This window comes from Neodiprion pinetum, chromosome 1, assembly GCF_021155775.2.
Source record: "Neodiprion pinetum isolate iyNeoPine1 chromosome 1, iyNeoPine1.2, whole genome shotgun sequence".
NCBI classification, from domain to species: domain Eukaryota; kingdom Metazoa; phylum Arthropoda; class Insecta; order Hymenoptera; family Diprionidae; genus Neodiprion; species Neodiprion pinetum.
The window spans coordinates 28,939,282-28,959,999 of record NC_060232.1 but is presented as its reverse complement, the minus strand read 5'-3'; the positions used below and the strand labels follow the sequence as shown (position 1 = coordinate 28,959,999).

General features: G+C 36.2%; 1 protein-coding gene across 4 annotated transcripts in view; it reads right to left on the bottom strand.

Moving 5' to 3' along the window:
- The window catches only part of BicC (protein bicaudal C), a 45,308-nt gene that overhangs the window by 22,640 nt on the left and 1,950 nt on the right, over nucleotides 1-20,718 (bottom strand). For 2 of the 4 annotated variants that reach the window (XM_046636854.2, XM_046636857.2), the window contains exons 1-3: nucleotides 18,488-18,948; nucleotides 16,101-16,347; nucleotides 10,923-10,966 (exon numbers count right to left, since the gene is read on the bottom strand). In XM_046636854.2, the coding sequence (XP_046492810.1) occupies nucleotides 10,923-10,966; nucleotides 16,101-16,317 (261 nt within the window). In that variant the 5' untranslated portion in view covers nucleotides 16,318-16,347; nucleotides 18,488-18,948. Of the gene's footprint in view, nucleotides 1-10,922; nucleotides 10,967-16,100; nucleotides 16,348-18,487; nucleotides 18,949-20,718 lie in introns of those variants that run through there. The other 2 variants (XM_046636855.2, XM_046636856.2) reach the window with 1 other exon arrangement.

The following is a 20,718-nucleotide window of genomic DNA, read 5'->3' as shown; positions in this document are numbered from 1 at the left end:
AAACATATGCAACAAAGTTTATATACATATATATATATATATATATATATTTATATATATACAGATCAAATTAGGGAAAACGTGCAATTGCAGCACAGGAAACGGATAGGCAGCGAAGCGGGTGGAGCTGACAACTCGCCTCGAGCACTTCGCACACGACTGACTAATACTCAAGATAATGTAACGGGTTGAGAGAGTTTCTCCGAGGCTACGTGTTCCCCACCAACTATACTTATTTTATACCTACTCAGCTGAGCGAGCCGCCTCCCCCCCCCCCCTCTCTCTCTCTCTCTCTCTCCCTCTCTCCCTCTCCCTCTCTGCCGCCCTCTTCCTTTTAACCGGGTCGTCCGAAGGAGGAACACGGTGCACTGTTGCATTGCAGGTACAAATGACACGATATAATCATCCGAAGGGGATCGACGTGCACCGTGATCTAGGAATTTAATATTGCCTGCGATAGGTATATTAACGGTCTTTCCGGGTTACCATGGAAGTACAAGGTATGAGAATGGTGAAAAGTTTGACGAACGAGGATGAGAAAATGAAAGAAAATAAATAAAAAATTATACCGAAATTCGGTAAAGTTTTCATCATTCATTTTTATGCACATGAGGCACAAATATACATGTGCGTTCTGAGATTCTGTTGCTTTTTTTCAATGTCATTTCTGGGTACGGTGACACTGAATCATATGAAAATACGTATTTTAGTATCGTGTACTTTTCCAATTACGGTGTATTTATGTATACAGTTCAGAACGTTCTATTTTTGTATTTTTGTAAAATTTTTAGCAATACAACTTTATGGATACTCAACGTAAAACTGGTTCGTCATAAATTTAATAAAAACTATCGATATTTGGCCAACCAATTTCCGTAAGCTCCCTTCGAATTCATTTTCAATTCCTCGTACTAATACTGAACGAATCTAAAAAGTCAATACGGCAAACTTTTTTTTACGATTATTGCATACAGACGTGTGTTTAGATGTGAAACATATTTCAATGAATTATATAAGAACTCGAGGATTGTGACACTTTGCGAAATTAAGGATAAATTGAAAAAACCGTGCTAAAAATTCCTAGTTTATTTGTCAATCTTGTCTGCTATAGGTAGAAAAAATTTGTAACTATTTTCACGCGGCTTGATATCTGATTTCATTCCCGTTAAGACAGCGAAGAAAAAGTTCCCGCAATAATTGCATGATGAGAATGTTAGCTGGAAATGAAATTACCCAGAATCGGTATATGAAATCACGTGTCCCCGATAAATGTATACATCTATTGATCCTTAAGGCCTCGGAAGGATATTGAAATCAATTCGGTCGACTGCGACGATTTCCCCTTATGGATCGATATAGAATTACAACAGTGCAATGGTGGTCACTAAAGACAGGAAAAAAATTCCCGGTTTTTCCCTGACCAAATTCAAATTCTTTCTCTGACTAAGACGCCAAGTAACAGTGCCAATAAGATTAACTAATTAATGAAGTTACGAATCGATGGGTATTCAAAAATATGATCACAATTTATTTAATGACGACGAAAAGTAATTTATTGACATTCGAGCTTGAGCACAGAAATATTTTTCTAAAGTTATTTTGTTACATAAAAGTTTGCACACACCATTCAGATCCATGTACAAACGTGCTTGTTGCGTAGATAGAATATCTTTTATAGAGACTAGGACATCCTTTCCACATATGTTAAACCCCTGCATCTTGCCCACTCTATTTACAATATCTCTACGGATGCACAGCTCTGATCGAAGAAATGCTTCGTTTATGTAATTTGAAAAAATGTCTCTCGAACGAGATTTCAAATTTCTAGCTTCCAATTTAATCGAATTTTGATTTTTCGTAGAAGAAGCTTAGTTTTATTCAGCTCAGTCGGAGCACCGTTCATTTTCCCTGACCGATCGAAAGATTCCCTGACTCTTTCCTGATTTCCTATCTACTATCTATAGCTGCAAAGTACCTGTTTTCCAAATGGTCATGGCCAGGGAATAATTTAGCCAATAACCTCAACGGACTGCCATCCCGATAAAACGGGCGGATAAGGCGTTCGATAGAGACTCTGTTGCTTTATAAATGATGACGTGACGAACTGTAAAAGTTTTTCGGATAGACGAAAACGCGGCGCACTTCAGCGATAACGACAATTTTCCATGAAGCACGGTGTCGAGTAATGGAGAACCAACGACTCGTCGGAAATAAAGGTACACGTCATAGAATTTAAAAAGAGCAGACACGTCTTCTAACTTCGTTTAGACTGTAGATGTATTGGTCAATGAAATTAAAAGGAGATGAAAATCGCTTCGATGATATTACATTATTCGCAGCCACTTTGATGAGTCGACGGAAAATACAAAAATTCGCCCTATTCTCTGCAGCTGCAGCGTATCTTCTTCCCAATGCATCGATAACGATAAAGTCGGATTAATTTTCTTATGCAATTGAATTCAATCTTCCTTAAAAACGTCAATAAAATATGGCGAAAGGAATGTTTTTTTATTCGAAGAAATGTCATTCGATTCAACGAAAGATTTAATCATCGAAATGCTGACTTGGCTCTGGAAAAATGAAGAAATTTGGCAAGTTTTTCATTACGACCTGAGGCTTGCCGTTATAAAATACACGATGTAACAAGGTTTTCCATCCATTTTGTCTGTCGCTTAGTAAGTACCGTCTTATCGGTCACTCTACTTTTCAAGATAACGTATCGAACGCAAAATTCACGCGTTCAGGAGCCATAAAATCGTCAATTAAAATCGTAACAGAGTCACATCGGCCATGCAAAATTTGATAAACTTCAGGCGAGTTATAATCAACGCTCGCAGCGAATGATATAATTAAATTCATACGTCAACGACTTAAAAACGTACCTGACCTAATCTATATGGAATTTGCTTGTAGTAATATACATATTATATGTAACGATATCCGGTTAAACAGTGCTTGATGTACCTGTATAATGCGATAAGAATGGTTTAGTCCAGTGTGTGGGATATTTCCGGTTTCTTGCCATTCGCTCCTCACGTTACAGATACAGGATACAAGTTTTTACCAGCGCGTAATAAATCAGTGACATTTTTTGGCGTCGCGATGGTGTGTAATAAAAGAAATAGGAACAAAAGTACATGTCGTGAATAAATCGCACACGCCGAAATTTCTTTATTCCCAATCATAATCGTGACAAAACCCGCGAGAGGGTTTTGTACCTTCTATGCCTGTATATAACGTCAGCGTTATAACGGTTCGTTTCTAAATTCAGGTACCTGACGTAACAGACAAGTTCGTGAAAATTTTTTTATAGAAAATACGTTCTGATCGAAAGCTTTGCAAATACGCTGCGAATACCGTTTATCGATATCAATCAATATGCGACGGTGTATTCAAAGTTCCGTTAAATTGGTACAAATAAATTTCTAGCAGACTTACGATTAAATGAGGAAGAAAGAAATTGGCGAACGATAAGTACGAAGACGAAATGACAAAAAGATAAATAAAAAATCCGCACAATTCGATGAACTGAATAAGATAATCGTTTTACAAAATTGTTTTCAATTCTTTCACCAAGTAAGAAACGTGCAGCAGTCAAGTGAAGCGAAAAGTGACGGTTACAAAGAGACGACGGTTCAAAGTTCTGTACGATAAGATGAAATTCCTACACATAAGTGGTGTCGATTCTTTCACTTAAAATTTTCCATTTTACACATAACAAATTTACAGGCTACTCGATTAAAATTCACTTGTCAAAAGTCCTCGCGTCGAAACTTTACTTGCCACTGCACATTACAAAAGGTCATTTATTTTTGCGATGTGATATCGCGTTGTGGAATTTTTACAATGCAAGCAAAGCCCAGGCTGCAAATTTTAACAAGCGGTTTCAAGATGAAAATATATAGTAAATAAATATAAGCCAAGATTGTTATTCGGTCAAAATACGCGTCTCTGTAAGTGGTAAATATTAATTATTTTTTATTCGCAAATTATCTGTACTGTAAATTGGCTTCTCGCATTAACGATCGTCACGTTACCGACACAATCTGCAAGTAGGTATAGTATATTGTTAAAAATTTGACTGATTAACGCATATATTATTTGCAACAAAAAGAGAGCGAGCCTCTGCAAGTCTCTAAATGATAACAATTGTGTTGCATTCTTAAGGGAAAAAAAAAAACATTGCCTACATAACCTATATACAGACACAATGTGTACCCAAAGCACAGGCAGAACAAACGTTGCACCAAGGAGAACAGAGTATACATTACAAAATGGTATATATAATATTACAGCTTGTGAGGCTCTTTTTAAAAATATCCTTCCAAATGCAAGTCGCGTGGGCGGTCGTACGACGATTGACGATCCGAATGTTGAAAATTACTTTAAAAACAAGAAGAAGGAAAGAATCGGTGGAAAAAAAAGTGAAAGGAAATTTTTCTTTTTCTTTCAATAGAAAAAAAAAAAAAAAACAAAAAAAAGAAAATAAAGCCTGACATTGCAAACGCATCGGCATTTGCTGTATTGCAATTGCAATAATATTTACTGTTATTGCAAGTATACCCATAGCACGGGTCTTCCGGGGTAAACAAAGAAACTCGAACTCGTGCCATTTTATAAAATTTACATATATTAAGGTGTTGCACGCAGAAATAATCTGCGAATTTCAATCGTGGCAACTTCTGAAAATTTTTTTTTTTTTTGAGACGATTGAAAGATTCTCTCTAAAGTTGAACGCCACTTTAGACGCAACGTAGAACGCTCATCTTTGGAGAGAATCTTAGTTTTTTTTTTGTTTCGCAACACCCTAGTATATTACATATATATACAATAATGCTTTAGTAAATTATTCAATCACTTTTTTTTAATTGTATATTGTATACGATAGATCAACATCCATATATCAAATGAAAGCTCGTTTCTTTATTTGATTTTTCGGACGTTGATGAACACGCGGCGATTTGAATGCGAAATATGTACTACAGTTTGACGTCACAAGGACCCCGCATCGTGTATAACCAACTTAGGTCATATTAATATGTTCGAGAAGAGAACAATAAAAAAAACGAAAAAGGAGAGAATTAAAAAAAAGGAAATCACTATACGAACTCGATTATTTGTTTTAAAAAAAAAACTAAGCTCACGAATGATTAAACAACGTGAAAAATGTTCATGCTGTAATGATAGGAATCTACGTAACACGTGTATCGGGATGTTTCTGTAAAAATTGAATTGCAATTTTCCAACATGGCAACCCCTGAAAAGTTTGTTTGGATTGAAAGAAAGTGTCTGGGAAAAAATGAGCGTCTACGTTATGTGCAAGATCGTATTACAAAATAATCAATTATTTTCTCCCGATCATGTCAATATGATCAATTAATTTTCAAACACGATTAATCGCCGACTCGATCGTTTTTCCTCGCAATCGGTTTTTGTTTTCTATTCCAATGAACGACGAAATCAAATATCAATGCGATCGCAATATCAATTACTATCATTTCCTGACTTACTGATTACCTGTTTGATATAATAAGCGAAAGATAAATGAATATTTTTATCTGAAATTGAGAAACATGTTGAATGAAACTACAAATTATCAAAAAAACTTTTCCTTTATTAAGCCTACATACTGAAATTTAAGAAATTTTGGTTTCAAATGTATCGGTTCAAAAAAATATGAAACAAGCGATTAATCGATTAATTTTTGTCGATTCAATCGAGTCGTGTTCGATTATTTTTTTGGACCCGACTAATTAATGCATCGATTATTTTTAGCTCAGTGGTCATCGCTCACGTTGCAGCTGTATATGTACAGAACTCTCGTACAACCTGATCCGAGTGTATTACAGGATAAACATGTAGGTAAAACACGTCAACGTATATATGTATACATAACACACGCGGTATGTATATGTATACAGTACGATAGAGCCGCGCGCGTTGCCAGGCATCGTCTTTTGCGCACGGCAAATTTGACGGAAATTTACCAAGTATAACTACACACGGTATATAGTTATTTCTCGTCGTATGATTAATTAATTATTCACCTATGCATGGATAAAGTCCACGTGTATAGGTATTAGCAGCTCCGTTGTCTGTTTTTTTTTTCTTTTCGTAAAACCGATAAGTATTGGTTAGCCTGATATTACGTCACAGCGTGAGTATCGCCAATTTGTAAATATATGTATAATGTTATAATACCTATAGACGTATTAATTATGTTGTAAGTTAATAACTTGTAGTCGGAAAGTAAAAATAACGTGTTAATTAATTTCGAAATCTATTATACTTGTATATACGCATGTCTATGCATATACTTTTCACGAAATTCACTGCCTCGCGTAAAGCCTAGCCGTCTAGAAATTGGAATTCGGAATTTTTTCCATATTTGGGATCGACAGGTCAGAGGTACGCATCGCACCTTAAACCAGCTGCCGCCAACGATCGGCTATTTGCAAGGTACTTAAAATTCACTCGCGTGTGACGATGAACTAATGTAAATGTGTAGAAAAAAACACCTAAGCTTAATTATAGAAAATAACTAAATATCCATCCTATACTGTAAATATACGTATACCGTCAACAGATGTATCAGGTAAGATTTGTTCCGTTTAATATACGATAGGTAATAAAGTTATACGTATATGTATATACATGTATAATATATTTAAGATCCAGAAACGATTAATTTTTCGACTGCAAATATTGAATCCGAATTGAACGACCTGAAGATAATACGGCGATAAATGTTTATTTTTTTTCAATCATTCATTCATTCGTTCACTCATTTTTACTTTTCGTTCCACTTGAAATAGTGACAAACGTCGATCGGCGAAAGGTGGACAGCCGTTAACGCTTCCGAATTTAAAATGATAAAGAGGCATTTCATTCTGCGGAAAACGAGTCGAACGAGCCGCAATGTCTCGTAACGTGACGTCATTTGCTGACATCATATATTAATATAAATATATATATATATATATTAAGGACGTAAAGATATCGCAAGTGCATTCGATTTTTCCCCGTACGTCTAAACCATAATTATTATCCTATTTTCGAAAATTTCGTCCTTTTCTTTTTTTGTTTTCTCTCCTACTTCAATATTCGGCAAGGAAACGGTTTCCTTAGCAAGGAAAAGAAAAGAAAGAAAAACGAAGACGAAGCAGAACTAAGAAAGAGGTTAAATCGTAAAGATATTCATCTATAATATTTTCATTATGAATTTTCACCAAAACCCGATTGAAAATTCATACCATTACACAGGTATGGAACCAAAAAACTGCACAGGTTTTTTTCATACTGTTTCTTTTAGATTTTTGTTCACTGAAACCGGGTGAAATACTAAAAAAAAATTGATCACGCCAGGTTTTTTCTTGAACTCATTTAATATGCATTAGAGTGAAACGCGAGAATAAATAGAAACAGGGAAACAGAAAATAAAAAGCGGAAGCGTGTTCGGAGAAATATCAAAGAGAAGAAGTGAATGTTTAATAGAGAAAAAGAATGAACACGGAATGTTAAATACATTTCATGAAGAAAGTGCTTGTTTAGTTTTACAAGAAATATTGTTTAGTTCGTTGTAATGAAATGGTGTTTTTTTTTTTGATTGTTTTTGTGGTTTTTTTTTAGGCAAACACCTTGTATTTTGAAAAAATATCGTACACGATGGAGGAAAACGGAAGTAATTTTTAGATTCAGCAAAATCGAAAACATAATATTTACCATCAACATGCCATGCAGCTGAAATAAAATATTTTTTTGCGGACCTGTGTTATCCGTACGACTGACCTAATTATTACTTTTAGTGGCGAAAAAAGATTTGAGGAGCCATTAGTAGGCAAGTAAAATAGCAACGTCAGCTTCCGATATTCTGGTGGTTTATGCAGGCACATATCTGACTATACTTTTATATCGCGGAGTCGCAAGTGAGCGGTGAAAAACGAGTATGAGTTAAATCATCTGCCACAAAAACTCAAATGCGATCACTCTCTACACGATTATGAATTTCAAATTGTCGTGCAAAAGGAAACGCTTAATTCTGTGCCGACTCTCGTTCTTTCTCATTTTTTTCTTCAACGTTCATCAATCGACGTTATGCAGAATTAGAAGCGATGCACACATCAATCTCCACACGTTTCAAATCATGGGTACAATCAGTTATCGACGTCTCAAATATACGCACAAATACATACATCACAGATGCCTGCGTATATAAGACATTGAAAATTTTTCGTTTTAATTGGTAACATTATATTATACTCGGTTACGTCAAAAACTCGATCTCATAATGCGGTTCGGTAAGCGATCAAATTCCAAGCAGTACGGCATAAAAAAGTCGCCGAACTATCCGCAGGATCCGAATCGAAATCGCGAAGCATTCTTCTTCGCAACATGTTACAGTTCGAATTCGAACATGAAAAATTGAATAATCTCAAGTTGGACTTCAATATTGGACCGACATAGTTTCGCACCGAAATTTCGGAACATATTGGATGTACAGTCAGGTCCAAAAATGATTGAAACAAACTCGTGGTAAGGTAAAGATGTAAGCAATGTCACTGATTGTGAGACTATTCTAAAACAAGTGCTAAAACACTGAATTTTAACTATAAACACCTCATTACGTTAAAAAAGGTTAGAGAAAAACGCATGTTCTACAATTTCTTCACCAAAAAATCCATATCGTTTTTTTAATTTTTGCCGACTGATGATAAGTTTCATTTGTATTTGTAGAGAATTCGAATAAAATCCAATGTTATTAATCAAAATTTAAAAAATTATCCAAGTTTTTTGCTCAAGAATTAACATTTCTCTGACAGTGTTAATGACAAGATGTCAACAATTAAAGTTCAGTGTTTTAAAAATTTTCGTCCTTATCACAGGGACTTTTTTTTTAAACTAACAATAAAATTAGCCACGGTTGCACTTTTCCGACGTTTGTTTCGCCACATTTTTGTCCCTGACTGTATGTTTGAGTCATACAAACACTGACAACGAGTACAATACGATAGTCGAGTAACGATGATAAGGTAGCAGTCAATTCCCCTTGAATATTATATCTTACCGAAACTCTCAGTTGTCATATTATCTGCGAGTCGGTTTAAGCCACTTGATGCCAAGTCATGCCGTGATTAAGTATTCAACACCGATTACATGGTAATGCCCCAACATTTCTACGCCACTGTCTTAGTTGGCCACCGATGACGTAATTACGCAAAGCACATCTGCATCGTGTCATGTGCGTAAACAGTGCATTTACATCACACGTATAGAAATCGTGTCCTGTACGCAATACTTATTATACACATACGCGTCTAGCAATAATTATCAAAATTGTAATATTTATTAATTATCCTGCCACTCTCCCGTGTTTCTATTCAATTTCAATTCGTTCGATTAAACATCTTTCGAACAAAGCTAATTCTCACACGAGATACATGGAGAGAGAATTGATACCCATGATTAATTGTATTGTCAATAATTTACAATTATTGTTGTTAATTAACATTTCAAAGGTTAGTAGAACTTTTGAGTTTTCGTTGGTAACACAATTTTTTCTGGTCAATTTCCTCTTCAATATTTATTTTTCTTCCAGCGGTAATAAAATTTCACGAGTTCTCGAACAAGAAAGTGGATGGGGAAACTTGTATCACCCCGCTACCTATTATGAGGAAGTTGCGGTTTCGTTGGGAATTAATTATTACGCTTCCCTAATCGAGGCCACATGGTATTCTCAGAATTAATATGACGTTTTATTCTCGGCAAATATACAATCGCGGTATTACCTTCGTCGTTGTTGAATTTCCCGCGTCATCCTTTAAAATATAAACATGTGCACAATGCAACAATTGCGAACCTAACAATTTGCTGCGATGTAGAAAGCTGGATTGCGTGAAAATTTCACCGCATTGAAAATCTACTTGAAATTATGCGAACGATGTTTAAGTCATTGGTATTATGCATTTCTATAATTAATCTCGGAAAAAATTGAAAGAAAAAAAACCACAGCAAATAACGAGGTTGAAGTTAGTAATGTTGTCGTAACTAAACGTTGGGGAAACAATCACCATTTTCTTAATTTTACAATAATTTTGATGGAACTAAGTTTTCGAAATACGAGTGTGTTCTTTTAATTACGGTTTACCGAAATTCAGGCAGTTCCAAAATCGTAAAAGAACGATTTACTTCAGCATGAATCATCGCAATAACACTAAATTAGCATTAAGGTAATTTAGTTAGTAAGGTAATTTAGTAGTTCTACCTGTACCGACCTAACAAACTTAACCTTTTTCTTTCTATCTTACTGAATTCTTACTAAATGAGTAACTACCCTAAATGCCGCTAACAAAGAGCGATTCATCGTCGAAATTTGAAACCTTTCCGTTCCGTTGTTTACTGAATATAGAAAGAAATGGGGTGAGTTTACTCGGTCGGTAAAGGTAGAAGTACCGTACGACCTCCAATGAGTATTTAAAGTTTACAACCCACTTAAGCTCATATAAAGAAAAAATTATATTATCCTGGATCAATGTTTCTAGTAGAGGTCTGCATTTGTCATTCGGATTTAGGTGCATGTAACACAATGGCAATTTCCTTAAAGTGTCACGTGACTTAGGTACCCTGTTCGCTTCAGGGAAATATGAATATGTAATTTGATATGTATGCAAAGTTCATAGTGTAACAGAATGTGAAAGTATAGTCGTAAATGTAAACAGATTCGTAGAACATAAAATTTGCAATATTGGTCATCAACGCGTACTTGATATTTACTGTATTCCGCAATCGGTGATCGCTTATCGCCCTCGAATAAATCCATATAAATAAACGAACATTACGTAATCTATACACGTTGTGTTTCAATTTTGTGTATTCTTTTCTTTTCATCGTCATCAGGTGAGAAATTTTCAACAAATTTGACTCACCTTGTGAAAAAAAGTGTCAGCTGGTTCCGGTGCTTCATTGTCACCTGAAAACAAAAAAAAAAAAAAAATCAAAATAACACATGGTCACTTAGATTCCCATAACTTCATTGTAAATATTCTCTTCGTACACTGTATATACAAATCTTGATTGCAGAACGTTTCGGTAAGGTCAAAAGCCACACAGGAAAAATACCACGCGAAATTCTACATATATAAGATGTACGGATATGTTATACATAGGAAAATTTTTTTTCTGCTGCGTGATCAAGCGTTCTCTTTTAACAGTTTCCTAAAATCATTGAATACGGTTATTTTTAAACTAAGAGAAGCAGCCTTATAGCGGGACTCTCGGAGAGTTGAAGTTTATATTACAGGAATACGAAATGACAGTGTGGGCAAGAAACTCGGAGATCCTGCTTGATATTTGGAAACTAAATTCACCGCTAGATATTTATCATGCATGCTTAGAATGGTTTGCCAATCGATTTCATCAACATTTTTCTCTCCGTTTCACACGACTATAGCCACAATAATTGATAACACAAATTCCAAGTCACTTTGATTGGAATTAAAAATTATTTCCAAGTTTTTAAATATAATTCGTTTGAAAGAAAAAAGTGAAATAAAATAACAAAACGCAAAAGAGCGACAGAAGTTCAAACGCAGGTTGAAACGTGCGGTATGAGAAACATATGAGGAAATATTTTTTCTAAGCATATTTTAGCAGCGTGAAAGTTGATATAAAAGTTTGTGCAACTCGTTTGGCCTGTGATTTTGGAACATTACTCTGTAATAATTCACGTAATGTTGCAATATATACCAGCATAGCGGTACATCGTAATTACTACTTTCGATTACCGCAGGTGAATTTGCTTTTGTTAACAAAACGAAGAAAGAAAGAAAAAGGCTTCGAGCTATGCGCGAATATTAACGACGTCTAGGTAAAACGAGGTGAATAAAAAATGAAGAAAGAAACCGCGAAATTTCACAATCAATCGAGTAAAAATACAAGAGAAACGTCTAAACGCATAATATACATAGATATACGACAAGCTGCACGACGGGCTCGCATAACTCATGATTTTTTTTCAACACTGTGCGTATGTTTGGATTAGCTACCAAGCGTCTGTTATTCAACGTAACGCCTGTGGTCTAAAAATAATTCTTATCGCTTCGAGGCAACCTTCAACAATTTTATTTTACAACTTATTATCAAGTAAGTACGCATTCTGAAGTCCGGTTAGTTTGGTCTTGAAAAATTTTTGTGAAAATAATGCAACGCGAGTTTTAGTAATTATTGCGGGTAAGAAGATAAATGCAGTTGAACTCTGACTAATTTATTAGTTTAAATGTTTCGATCAACATTTCTTGCCTCATTTTAGCAAGGCGTGCAGTTTAATTACCCACAGTGATAAAATTTGCCGTAATTGTCTAACGGGAGAAAAATTTATCAATCATACAACGGATTTGAATTCGACGGTTCAACGGTTTTCGATTGTTATACGTAAATGTGTTTGTTTTCGCAGATTTGGTCAGGCACGATATATATTACAATATGTATATGTACGGAAATCGGTCTGCTCAACCGGTTATCAAAACACAATTCTTAGAAGCTAGAATTTCAACAACAGTTAGTCCACGGTCGAAGAAGACCGTGTTGTTCAACCTAGCTCCGAGATGTATAATGTACGTAAGATCCATGACGGTCTGTGACAGATTTCACGGCAAAGACTATGTACACAAAGTTCCCCTGTCATCTGCTCACGTGTTCGGCTATTACACATATCTGACGACACGTGATTTCTCACATAAAAACCGAATTAAACATGCGAAATTCCTTCTCCAATTGCTCCTCAATTGTCGAAAAAAGAGATTGGAGATTTGGACAAAAACTGTAATATAGAGCAGATTTCTCTGCAGACGAAACGGCAAAGATTCATTCTGTTCATTTGATCGTAGATCGACTGTTCTTGGACACTTTATTTTGTTAGTGAGTCAATTTCGAAGAATAGAAAAGTTGTAGACAAGTACGGTAATTATTCCCCAAGAAACTTGGCTTTTCAGAGCTTATATGATCCTATTTGTCTGCATGCAGATTCGACGTATACTTTGAAAAACAAATTTTGCAATATTTTGCCGCAGGAATTAAAAAATGAAATCAAACGGTGGAAAAATGTAGTGAGATTAAAGTGAATAAAATATAGTCGTAGTGTCGAATTGGCAGAAGCACGAAATTCTGTATCGTAGAATTTTAAGGGGGTACCCTGGCTGATTTCGACGTTCAGGTATATATCTCCAAATATCGAAGTTCACGTATCTGAAAATCTAAAAAGGGTTAAACAGCCCCATTTGTTACATAATTATAAAAAAAAAAAATACATATTTTCATTTGACGCAGAAATAAAGAAATGGCACAGATTCTACGACATCGCAATAGTAAATTCGTAGATTTCATGCCATTAACCTACTTATGTGTTAAATGAAAATGTGTTGGAGTGTTTTTGTTCAGAATTGTGTATAGAATGGAATAGTTGAAACCTTTTCCGCGTTTGAGATACGTGGAATTCGATATTTGGCGATATATACGCGAATATTGAAATCGACGTGGTCACCCTCTTAAAACGTAGAAAATTGGACGACAGAAAATACATAAAATGTAGATAAATAAAGTACACGGGGACAGCAATATGTAGAATATTTGGATTTTCTTATATTTTTGAATGCCGTGAAGCAGCTTTCCGTACTTTTGACCGTTCTATTCTTTCGATCTTCCTAAACTTTCATCCCCACCCAACGAAATCTGAAATTTGACCGATTCTCGTACACGCGAGTTTATCCGAGAACTTTATACGCGATAGATTCGCTTCACGAGGTGACGTAATTCAAAAATATTCCTATCGAGTTTCAAAGGTCTTTGAAAAGACGTTAGAATAATTTATAGATTGCAGCTTGCGTGATGTAAAAGAATTATCCGAAAACCTCTCCGCGGGCTAGAAAATAATATTACATCTTTTTCTCCGAGTAGATACAAAACGGTTTCGAATAGCAGGTATTCAATAATTACGACATGTTTGACACTTGACTTTAATTTCATCGTAACATTGCCGTCTGCCTTTGAATGTGCTACCGCAATGAATCTACGTACGTAAATTTTACTAGATACATATAAATCACATATTCTATTACCTCTGTGAAGCTGTCACCCCATTTTGAAAATAATGATTTTCCTCAGAAATTTCTGAAATCTTCTCAGAGTTCCAGAGTTCCTGATGATTTTCAAAAATAGTTCCGGCCAATAAGGATTCAGAAAATCAGTTTCAAATAATGAGGTGCCAACTTCACGGAGCACCTCATTTTCGGAAAAATAGTTCTGAATAGTACTCGAATAGTTCTACAGTTCTACGCCCATGTAAGAAATAGTTCTGGTACAGCTATGAAAATATAAAATAAAGAACAAATTGCTAGCACCCCATTATTTAAAAACCGCAATTTTTTTTTTCGAGTTCCACGAAGATTTAAAAGAGTTCTAGAGTTTCCGCTAATTGAATTTTTTTTATTTTTTTTTTTTTGTTTCGTTATTGAGATCTTGAACAAAATATTCGATTCAATAAAAACCGTGAAATTTCTACAGGATTTTGGAAAGTTAAAAACTTTGACACCAAGTTTTTTCAGATTTCTAGGTAGCTGAGCAAAAGTTCTGATGATCATTTAAACAACTCTTCTCGATTTGATTGAAAAATGAAACAGTTCTAAAAGATTGTAAACCTTCTCGTTTTCGATCGCATCGAAAAAATTCATTTGAATTATCGTTACAACTCTCACTGGATTATCCAGAACTCTGATCAGAATTTCTGTAGCTTTCAAAAACCTTTCGACCGCGGGACTTAGCCTCTCGTCTGTAACTTAAACGAAATAGCTCGAGAACTCTTTAAATTCTGATTGAATCGGCAAAAAGTTATTTGAATGATCGTCAGAACTCTCGACTGTCTACCCAGAGCTCACATTAGAACTTCGCTAACGAAGCAAAATAAAAAAAATGTCAGTTATCAGGAAATCTAGAACTCTTTGAAATCTTCTTAGACCTGGGAAAAAATTTCAGTTTTTAAATAATGAGGTGCTAGAATATTTTTTTAATTTTCATAGTGGTAAACAATCAGAACTATTTCTCATATGGGCATAGACCTGTAGAACTATTCTAATACTATCCAGAACTCTCCTAAAACACATTTTTCCAAAAATGAGTTGCCCCGTGAAGTGAGCACTCCACTTTTTGAAACTGATTTTTTCAACCCTTATTGACCGGAACTATTTTTGAAAATGATCAAAAACTCTAGTACTCTATGAAATTCCAGAACTTAAAAAAAAAAAACCACAATTTTTCCAAAATAAGATGCCAACTTCACAGAGGTCTCGTAATTACTGCAAGGGGTCTCACTAATCAATCGAGTGTCAGATTACACTCAGATTGTAAGTAAACACAGGTGCAGATTAAAAGTGTGCTTATGGCACAAAGTAACGAAAGAGAAGATTGGCGAATTTACTCATACGTATGGAAATACGGCAACCTGTTTTGAACTTTCAAAGTTATCGGAAATTTCCATCACGATACAAAAAATACCTAATAACGAGTCGTCTGAATTAATTGTTTTGAATTCAGTAGGAAGTCGATTATCACCGTGGTTATACATAGTCAATTAACTTGACTTTGATAAAAATATCTCACACGGTGTACAAGATTAGAATGGTTTAGGTACGTGATTAGATTATACACATGCTAACCGAATATATATAAAAATAGCGATACCAGCTATCTTTTGTTGTTGCATAACTGCTTTATCTTCTTCATGGCTATATTGAAATAAAAATCTGGGACGTATATACGCATATTTTCAAAACGCATGCATTAACGTATGGAAATATACGTACAACGCCAGATAATTAGAAAGAATTTTCTATTAATGTCGGCCGATTAAAAAATAACAACAACGAGAAAAACGTATCGACGATACCGTGCCCCCGTTTTCTTTGGACTGACAATTGAGACGAATCTTTGCATTTAGCCAAAAATCCAATAAATAAATTATCGTCTCTGATTAAATATTTCAATACGAGGCAAAGCACCCGCAATGTAACCGCGGCAATTATTGTTCATAACTCGATAATGACTCGATTACTCACCCAGAAGCATGTGTTCCAGCTTCCGACGATCAACCCGAAACCTCTCCTGATGAAGATCATCGGGATCAAGGATACCCAGGACCGCGACAAGGTCCCTCAATTCCTCGCGGCTGTCGAATCCCGACTTGCCGGAAACGCTGGTCGTCCCCGTGCCTTCCGATGTTTCCGACATTGTCTCCGCTGCCCGTGAACCTCTCACCAATTCCTCCGGCCTCATCTTTCCACTCGATGAAATCCCTTCGTTGACCTGTATTGACCACGTTTTTAAACTTCGAACCCTTGATTTGCACATTTTAATTTTTAACATACGAGCTGGCCGCGATTGTTTGAGATTTCAGAGTTCCTTCTGAGGGCACGACGAATTTCACCCATCGAGTTAATTTAAAATGCCACGTAAAAATTTGCGACGTTTCGAAGAAATCATTGAAAAGATGACGATATAAAATTTTGAAACAGTGAAAACGAAGAGCCGCGTGGCATTTCAAGAATCCGTCAATATACGATTAGGAAGAAAAAGTTTTTATTTTTATTAAATTTTGGAAAATTCCAGGTAACTGTTATTCAAAATACGATTTGCAATTATTATATTTCACGAATTTGAGAATTTAGGAATTCGGAAGGAAACTCAGATGTTTTAAATAAGTCTAAACGATTTGTAACGAAATTGATACACAATCAAAAATATAAGACGCGTGGTGCAGTTTTGGATAAAAGTAAAAAATGTCAAGCTTTATCGACTTGTTCACGGTTGGAAAAAGTGGTAAACACGATTTTTATTCTCTTTTTTTTCTCATCACGAGGTGTTGGGAAAAAATTTCGAAGAGTAAAGGTACGACCTAACGAAACTTTAATAACAGAGGTCGTTCGATGACTAGCTGCAAGATTCGTTCCCACGTTTTTCTACGACAATGAGAGTCGAGTCTGCCGCTATGCTACGTGTACACACGTATTACACGTATACCTGTTTATTGTAGGAATAGATGTAAGATTCGCGAGAGAGGCACGAGAGTGGAAGTCACGGCCGATACGATTCTTGCTAAACAAAACAAGAGGGATCGAAGAGCGGGGAAAAAATAGGAAAAGAAAATAGGTACAAGATGAAAAAAAAGAACAAAAAATCACTCCAACATTAACACCGAACGCATATTGTAATATAGTTATACGTTCATAGAATGTTGTAACAATACGATTGAAAGGGTTCGTTAATTCAACGATAAACACGTTAAATATGAATATAAGCGGCTATTTGTTATATTACGTTTACTTCCAGATATGTTCTTCTGTAGTTTGAATCTCTGTACACAGTTATACGTCTTATAGAAAGATTTTCGCGCGACGATCATTTGCAAAAACAATTTGTATTTATGTGTATATAATGTATAAATGCAGTTACATGAGCATGGCTGATTTAACATGCACGCAGGTGGTTACGGCGTGATTATCGAGAAGAAGTTGATCGCGAAACACGTACGATTATATTTAGGACATGTTATTTTTGGCACAACATCTGCCAACAACTCTCACACCATCGGGTGTCCTGGGATCGTTAATTGTGCGTGATTTTAACCCACAGGAAGAAATTTTAACCTAAAGAATTCCCCTCGAACGTAACGTGGATCTAGATTACTGCTAGACGACTGCAGTTATCGGTAAAAATAATATTTGACGAGCCGTTTGGATAATATAAGAAGCGTGCGCGTTTAAATTCTTATAATCGATTGTCGGATTGGGATTGGGGGCGAAGAGGAGGGAGGGGGGGGACGGAATAGATGAAATACAAAGTTTTCCAAGTGCATCGAGGTAATTTTAAACCACGTATTACGTAAACATATCGATACGATCGATGATTACGATCGCCAAGGACACTCTCGGGGAGGAATAGACAAGAGAAATTTACCTGTTGACCATAATTCCCTATTCGACTGCGGTTAATCGGATTAAATTTTGACTTTCGAACACAACGTATAGCGTGCCGCTCCGCGAATAACAAAATTAGCTAATAATGATGATAATCATATAGATGAGAACCGTTCTCATGTTCAAACAATCGAGAAACTTCATCAGATATAATCTGCAGATATCGGGGTTGTGAAAAAAAAAAAAAAGAAAAGAAAAAAGAAGCTATACAATATGCACATCATGCGACAATTTCCATACACCAAGTTTATCGAATCTCAACGAGAAGACATGAGAAAATAAGACCGCGTATAATTGAACCAAGTTATTGTATAGCGAAAAAATAAGTTACAACAACGTTAGTACCAGTTTCGATGTCTTCACCCGTTCGCTGCAGGAGTATATATCATCAAGAATTAACGGTATACGATTTAATCGTGAACGAGATGTAAATAACGAGGGGTAAAGGAAATGTCAGAAATTTGAATAACCTTTTTTTAGTTGACAATGAGATAGGGTCGTCGCTCTTCTTGCAGTTTCAGGGACGATGCGCGAGGCATGCAGTCGTCCGAATCCGCGGCACTGACACTCGACTTTGCACGTGAGTCGTCGGCACAACCGTCAACCGAATCGCGGGAGAAGAGGCGAATAAACGAATCGAATGTAATTAAAAATAAAGAAAGAGCAAGTAAGAAAGCAAGAAAGAAAGAAGGCAGGCAGTTAGGCAATCAGTTCCCCGCGGCGAACGGCGATGCAGCCCTGCGGGTCCCGAGGTGTCACCTCAGCATCACCCGATCTCCGACCTCCCTCCTTTTTTTCTCTTACGCAGTTTTTTTTCTGCGCCGTCCCGCGCGTTATTCGCTAAATTCGAACGAATATTGAACGCTGTGGGAGAGCCGTGACACCGATACTCGCGACGCTTTCAACCCGACTGTCGTTCTCCGACTCTTCGCGCGTCTTGGAAGTTAAATCGACGGACCTAGGCTCGACGGAATTGCCGCTGGATAGGAGAGAGGAGAGGAGAGGAGAGGAGGGGCGGGGAGGAGAGGGGAGAGGTGGGCGGCGAACGCCGGATCGAATGACTCGCGTCGCGCAACGTGGTTCCTCTTGCCGGCGATTCTGGCTCTTATCGTTGTTCAACCTTTAAACGAGAGGCCGTTTACTTGGAAAACAAATCAATGATTACCATGGGTTAACATTGATTGAGAGTGATTTCTATCGACTTTTACCCTGAGGGCAATTTCGCTTAGAGATCCGGTAACGATTAGCGATTGGTATACGTTTCAATGATTTCACGTGATTCCTAACAATTTCACTCGACTTCATGCGATTCCAACCGATTTCAGGTATAATTTTAAACAACTTAAGGTGATATCAAACGATTTCTGGTTGAAAACTAAAGGCAAATTTTCAACGATTTCTTATAAATCGCTTCGTGTAAAGTGGTTTACGATCTCAAGTAGTGACTATTTCCTATTGCTTCTACCGCTAATTTGCCTTTTATTTTCAATGACTTACGAGCGCTCTAGACAATTTTCAATAGAGCTACGACAAATCACTGGTCATTACCGTTATGTTTACACATATAACGCTGGGAAACCATTGGAAATCACTTAACGGTAAACCATGACAATAAACGGATGGTACAGTATCATAAAGACGGAAATCAGTAAAATTTTAATGAATGGAAACAGTTTGACGTCTACCCCGAGACTTACTGTATACATCGATTTCCAATGTTACCCCTCGTTTCCAATTATTTCTGAGCTTTCTGGACGATTTTTAGCGATTTGCGCATTGAATCAGTTCAAATGGAATCACAAGAAATTACCGAAAATCACCTAGTCGTTGGGAGCTCATTGGAAATCAATGAAACTTAAGGAAAGCACATTTATGAGATAAAAATCAGCAAGTATAAGAATGTTAATGAAATGAAACCGCTTCGCCTTCATCGCAAGACTTGCATCGATTTCCATATGATTTCCAACGCTTGCTTTTCGTTTCTTCAGCGCTATCCGCATGTGATTCCACACCAGGAGTCGCAATGATGTTCAATGACTTTGAGTCAATTTTTACGCCTCTCTATGTGAAAGGATATTTCAGTTATGTGACAGCGGTGAGAAGCAAGGTGATTCATTTCTCACCTTTGATCAACGATACGACGTTTAACAATTCAATACACTCGTTATCTATCAACCGATATACAACCTACCGCGCGGCGTAACAACACTTTTTACGTTTCCGGTTTCCGGCCGGCCACCCGAATTATATTCGTAGGCACAAAAGAACCTGGAAATATTCCTCAATTTTTCGTACACGAATTACGAAAAATATCTTTATACCGTTTAAGGAAATTGCCGGTGAAGCGAAATTCAATACCTCTGTAATAGTTGACTTGATTACAAGATAGTCAAACATTGAGAATTCACCAAATTTCTATATATTTGTAGGATATAGTGATGTTCGTTAAGCAATTCAAGAAAAACAAATTGTCGTTAGACATCAATTGTTCATTTCAAATCAGATTAGGTTAGTTAAACATCTAATAGCTTCGTTTGATTTCGCTCCACGTCTGGGCTTATTTTCGTAGAAAAACTTATACATTTCACAGATTCGCTGAAACGCTTCTTGTTTTGTCAAAAGTAAATTCAATGTTGTTCGTTGTTTTTTTTTTTTTTTTGTCCATCAAAACCAGTATCAGTGCAATCTTATGAAATTGAAT